Raw genomic sequence first — 6,120 nt, 5'->3', positions numbered from 1 at the left:
CTTTTGACAGAGTATTGCTGTACTTGGAAATAAATGCTCTTTTCTAACATTTTGTGTCCCATTAATGTTTGTTGATGAATGTATCTACTATAGAGGATTTTAAAAAGTATAAAATAGCTTCTAGAATGCTAATAATGCTAATATTGTAGGCTAGGTGTTAGCCTAAACGTTTTAAATATTTAGCTTTTCTAATAAGATATTTGTAGCCTATGTGTGTTTATATGGTTAAGAAAATTGATGTAAGTATTTTAGAAATACTTTGCATAATGTGAAGTATTTAGTGTTTCCAAAAAATCACTGAAAGTTGCTATTGGCTCTCTGAAAACTGTCCAGAAATCGCTAGATGACACCATGATATTACATATAAATGTTCAGACATATTTTGCATATTCTATCAGATACTATTGCATACATTCAGTCTACAGTCTATACATGCTACTCAGCCTGGTTGTTAGTGGCCAGACATCTCTTGAAGATGATGGAATTGGTGGCAAGGAAAAACTTCCTCAAAGAAGAGTTCTGAATGAGGCTAAAGTCCTTGTTTATTGTGTCAGTGATGGCAAAAAATGGACTCCGAAACATGTCAGTCTTGCTTGTACTCTTCATCAAGCTATTGGGTAAAAGACCTAATATGACTATTCAATCAGGCAGGTCATTGTCTGAGTTACGACCAGGTCCTCCAAGTCCAGATCCTCCTTAGCTGAGAGCACTCTAAAACACTGAACCAAGAGAGTGGTGCCATTATTCCAACAAACATTGTGGCAGATAAATTCATCCACTACACATGTGATAACATTGATATCCTGGATGAAACACTTGACGGGAAGAATACTTCCCATGCAACACAAATGGCAGCATGGCAGAGAGGCCAACCAATTGATGATTCTGTTAAAGATATAGAGGTGTCTACTAGACATACATTAAATGTGCCAAATGCCCTGATTGAGCTACATCCTCTCTGGATTACTCATAGGACATTCAAGCCAACTTTTTCAGCACCCATTGCTTAATCATGCTTTGGAAAATCTGGAGAGGAGCATAAGTATGCTAGACAAGCAAAGGCTACGGATCTAGCTTTCTTCTTGCACGGTCAAATCTTAGACATGAAGACTTATTGGTCAGTGTTCAATCAGTCACTGTCATCAAAGGAACAACAGACTGCTGCGGGGTATTTGCCAATAGTCCTCGCTACTGCACACGTTTTGATACTTTGAATACAAATGCATTGTCATATCTTAACATTTTGGACAGGAACAGTTATCACAGTTGACCAAGCATTGCACTGCAGACTTTAAGAAGTTAAAGTGGGCAATTTCAGAATAGAACAACAGATGAATACCTCGCCTTGTCAATCAACTTCCTTAAGGCCATAGGAGAACATACGAATGGATCTGGACTGACCAATGTATGGATGGTGGATTGCTTGGATAAGGCCCTGTTGAACTTGTTCTGACAGGAAAGGCATCCAACAAAGCCATGGCACACATGTTTACTCTGCAATCCCTTTAGGGTCTTCTCATGCCAAGTCTTCTCTACCTGTCTTGCTAGGATGGCTAATGGTGATGATCCTCAGACATTAGTGAACTGATTTCATTCCAGTATCAGGAAAAGGACAGAAATCTTCTGCATGATATTGCTGAGAGTCAATCTGATGATGTGAACTGGTGGCAGTATATGGATATGGTTACTGTTCTGCTGCAATACACAAGAGAACAACATGAAGCTACCTGGGATCTGAATTTTCACTCTTTCAGCCTAATGTTGCCCTACTTTAAGCGGTATGGCCATCTTAATTATGCACAATGGGGCCCAGTGTATCTACTTGATGAGTCAGCTTCCAGAACCATTTTGTCTGAATTCCAAAAATGCCACTTTGTGGTCAAGAGATTGGCTCAGAAGTTTAGCCAGATTCTGATCAGGCTATGAAGTGGGTAAATGTCACAGGCAATAAAAGAGCATAATTGTGATCACCTACACAAAGCTGGGGCTGTCTCTGTGGACACTCTCTTTTAACCTGAGATCACACATTGCAGATCAAACATATGAAATGTACAGTGTCCTCCCCATGGCAGCAAGAAACTTCACAATGACGGAATCTACTCACGGCAGATTAGAAACAATACGGAGTAAAAGTTCTTTACAAACATTTGTGCGTACCCGGTTCCTTGGACTCACGTCTCCTGACTGAGGTCACGAGTACCCTGAAGGACACGAGTTACGAGAGCTTGACTAGTTCTAGCCTGCTCTGTCCTTTTGTTCTCTTGACTACGGTCGACTGCTGGCAAAGAATTTCAGTGGAGCCAAAGTGCTTCGATCTCCCGCCTAAGGTGGACGACTCTTTATCCCAACTCCCTGCCACCACAGAGAATCTCATACAGTACTGACCACCACCCTAGTGGCTGATGTGGCTTCCCCAGCTCGAGCAGCTGCCTTGGAGCCCCTTGGGCATCACCGCAGGCCACTGCGCTTGGCACGAAAGCGCACCCTGTCACCAGGCATGACGCGCTCCAAAAGTCCTGCATAATGCACCACGAGCGCCTTCGCCTGACGCCTCCCTTTTTCCCCTCCTGCAAGGAAGCGAGATTTCTCAGGGTTTGTCCCCCCTTAGCCCACAGGGCTCAGGGGCCTCAGCTGAGAGCATAGGGGCTTCAGCCCCTCCTGCTACTTTCCCCTCTCCTGCAGGTTCGAGTCTGGCAACGGACCAGGAGGAGGACATACCCCAGCCCAGGGGCCACCTGCCCCTATGGGTCTGGCAAGGGAGCATTTGAACCTAACCGCTTTTCTGGATAACGTTATCAGGACAATTTAAGGGGCCAGGGCCCAATCTACTTTGACACTGTATAACCTGAAGTGGTCTGTCTTCCAACGCTAGTGTGACCAACGCGAAAGTGTTCAGTACCGATGGTGTTGTCCTTCCTACAAGACTTATTGGGGGGAGACAAGGCTTTACCATTTAAGCCTACTTTGCAGCAATTTCATCGTGCCATGTAGGATTCGGTTCTAACACTCTGAGTGCCCANCCACTAGATACTTACGNCCAGTGCTACATAGGGTGACCAGCTGTCCGGACTTCGGCCGGACAATCCCGCCCCTTAACTTTCTAACCTTGCGTCCTCGCGCCGTACCCATTGCTTCGAGTTGCCGACTCCCTGCCTCCGTGGAGAAAACAGTGAAGTCATTCTAAACTGTAGGCAGAAATCAGGGAGCAGCGCTGCCATCTTACCTCAGACAAACGCAGCTGCCAACAACAGTTTTACTTGAAAAACTTGGGAAGGATTTCGCATGTCATTATCTCACTCCAATAAAGGAGTCATCAGTAGGCTACCACTAACTTAATGTTGTATCGGAGACGGCAGGTTACGACAGACAAATCCTTCCGTTATCTATTAGGCTATTTCATAAATAGGCCTATGTTTTCATGTATTTTGGGTAGTCATGCATGCGTGGGCCTATAATAGCCAACAAGTTATTTGATTTACTTTACTCAAAGTTGGTCAGGAGTGTTTTTATCAGCGGTGTTTTAAAACGAGAGGCGACCGCTTCTGTCAACTTTTTTTTTTCATGCAGACGGACGCTTGGATAACCATAGCAACAACACGAGCTCAAAATACAGACAAAGCGCACATGCAGAAATACTCTGTCTTCCACCATGCGTTGCCAGTGCAGGGAAAAAATGGGGGAAACACTTTCATACACTCAGTCAAAGCAAGTTATTTCACGTAGACTATGGACCGCAAATAACACAAATCACATGCAGATTTCCTGACATTAGGCTAAAGCAATATAGTCAATTTTTTGTTCAAAGTCTGGAGTAACTGGAGTAACATGGCGGCCGCAGATATCGGAAACACGAGCGACTGTCAGTCTAGTTTGTGTCAATGACGTTGCCTCGCATCTCGAGGCCAGTAAGCATAAGGCAAGTAGGAGAGGAAAGTCAAAGAGAGGGACACACGGACGTCGCAAACAGGTCGTAAAAACAGACCGATGGCCACCCTAGTGCTACATCAGACTATATCCTCCTGGTACTGGAGGCTATGTGTGGGGCCCCTTTCGAGCCCCTCCAAGAGGGGCCTCTCCAAACTGCTTTTGCACACCACCTTTCAGATCCGTGGAAGAGAGGTGACAACACAACTTGTGCCCTGTGCACGCTTTACGCATCTACATGAACAGGACTCACTCTTTTAGGAACACTGAGCAGCTGTTTGTGTGCTTCATCAAGCCCTCTACAGGGCTCACAGTTATGAAATAGAGGTCTCCAAATGGTTGGTTCCAGGGGTCGCCAACCCCCGCCTCAGATTAGGGCTCACTTTACCAGTACAGGTCTCTACATCTTGTCCTCTCTTCAAGGGTGCAGCAGTTTCAGAGGTGTGCAGAGCGGTTGGTTGGGCCAACCCCGCCACCTTTGTCCGGTTCTACCGGCTAGATGTGACCAGCTGAGAGTGCGCTCCTATAGAGATGGCTCACTCATCTCCTTCAAAGAACAGGGGAAATATTCATGTCCCAATATTTAGTCTTTTAGATAATACTATCTTCTTTGCCTCTATTTTTCTTTCCAAATCTTATTGAATGACAATTTTGTATGATAATGTGCTTCATGGAGGCTATTGCTATTGAATGCCAGTTTACGAGAATATCTTATTATTAGAACGGCATAATTATAGTATTTTTTATCCTTTTGCCATGACAATTTGCCTTTGTGTAAGTGTAGGAATACATGATAAATGCAAATATGTGAGCATTGCACATTTATTTCCATGGAGAAGTGGTACTTTCTACGTATTCTGCCCAAAATCAAGAATTTCTGCGGCCATTTTGTTTTTTGCCCATTTCATGGTCAAAAACTCAAAATTCAGCTTGGGAACCAGGCTAGCTGAATTCAGGGTACTCTAATTGTCTTAGAAAACTAGGTTCCCAACTTTTACTAAAAAATGCTTCTAACACCCTTATAAAGGGCCTTTTTCTGGAAATGCTTCTAGTCTATTAAGCATGCTACTGTGCTCACTTCAATGTTACTATGAAGTGCTGGATTTGTAAACTGTAATACCTGTCATTCTGCCAGAGCCAAAGAAGGTCACTTGGCGGAAAAGGCATTGGCCATGGGGTAGCCTTGGCGACAGGGGCATTGCACTACATCATGCCGTACTCAGTGTTGCCAGATTGGGCGGGTGCCCACCCAATTGGGCTACTTGGGATGAGTGTCTGCTGGTAAAAACAGGAAAAATTGGCCATTTGGTGTTTTTTTTCAGCCGTTTTGGGCCCATAGAAGTCAACGTAATTTGTTGATTTTGGGCGGAATTTAGCGCATTTTTGTGTTTTTTTTAGAGCATTTTGGGCGGGATTTGGTCAGACACACCTGGCAACACTGCATGCCGTACTGCCAGTGGAAGAAGAAAGCAGGGCGGCCATGATGCCGTACTACGGACTTATGATGTCAGTGAACCGTCTCTTCTATATTTATTTGCCTTGACACTTTCAGCAAACTATCGTAGCCTGGAACTAAAGCGCTGTAACTACAGGAAACTCTGTGGTCAAATCGGACGATTCGAAGTTTTGTGTTAGAAAAGTGAATGAGTGGTTATTAATCATCAGATTCGATTTGATGCACATGATGCTCACATTTCTTAATTAAGGCCAGCAATAGAGTCAAATAAATTTCTTGTCACATCAAATTACCTCAATAATGAACTGAAATTAGATTTCCAACGACTTCCATGGGCCTTGGTTAACCTTTACAGTTGAAGAATGTCCTTTTGAAATGTGACAAAGAATGAAGTCATCTTTCATCGCACTTGCGCACACACACACACACACACACACACACACACACACACACACACACACACACACACACACACACACACACACACACACACACACACACACACACACACACACACATGCCACAAACACACACATGACACACACACACAACAGACACAGACACACGACTCACACAATACACACACACACATACACACACACACACACACCACACATACACATACACACATGACACACGGCAGCGGTCGGATGGGGATGGGGATGGGAATGGGGATGGTGGGGGTGGAACTCGGAGGGGAGTGAAGTGAAGAAGAGTGAAGAAGAGGTCCAGTTTGTTTG

The 6,120-nt window shown here is 44.3% G+C and overlaps 1 protein-coding gene across 1 annotated transcript in view; it reads right to left on the bottom strand.

Moving 5' to 3' along the window:
- Positions 1 to 1,971: 1,971 nt before the first annotated feature.
- kptn (kaptin (actin binding protein)) overlaps positions 1,972 to 6,120 on the bottom strand; it is an 11,165-nt gene continuing 7,016 nt past the window's right edge. The window contains exon 7 of the mRNA XM_063197898.1: positions 1,972 to 2,014. Coding sequence (XP_063053968.1) covers positions 1,972 to 2,014 — 43 coding nt within the window. The remainder of the gene's footprint in view (positions 2,015 to 6,120) is intronic.

The sequence above is a fragment of the Engraulis encrasicolus genome, chromosome 4 (assembly GCF_034702125.1).
Source record: "Engraulis encrasicolus isolate BLACKSEA-1 chromosome 4, IST_EnEncr_1.0, whole genome shotgun sequence".
NCBI classification, from domain to species: Eukaryota; Metazoa; Chordata; class Actinopteri; order Clupeiformes; family Engraulidae; genus Engraulis; species Engraulis encrasicolus.
Note: the sequence above shows the minus strand (reverse complement) of the source record. Positions and strands in the feature narration are given on the sequence as shown.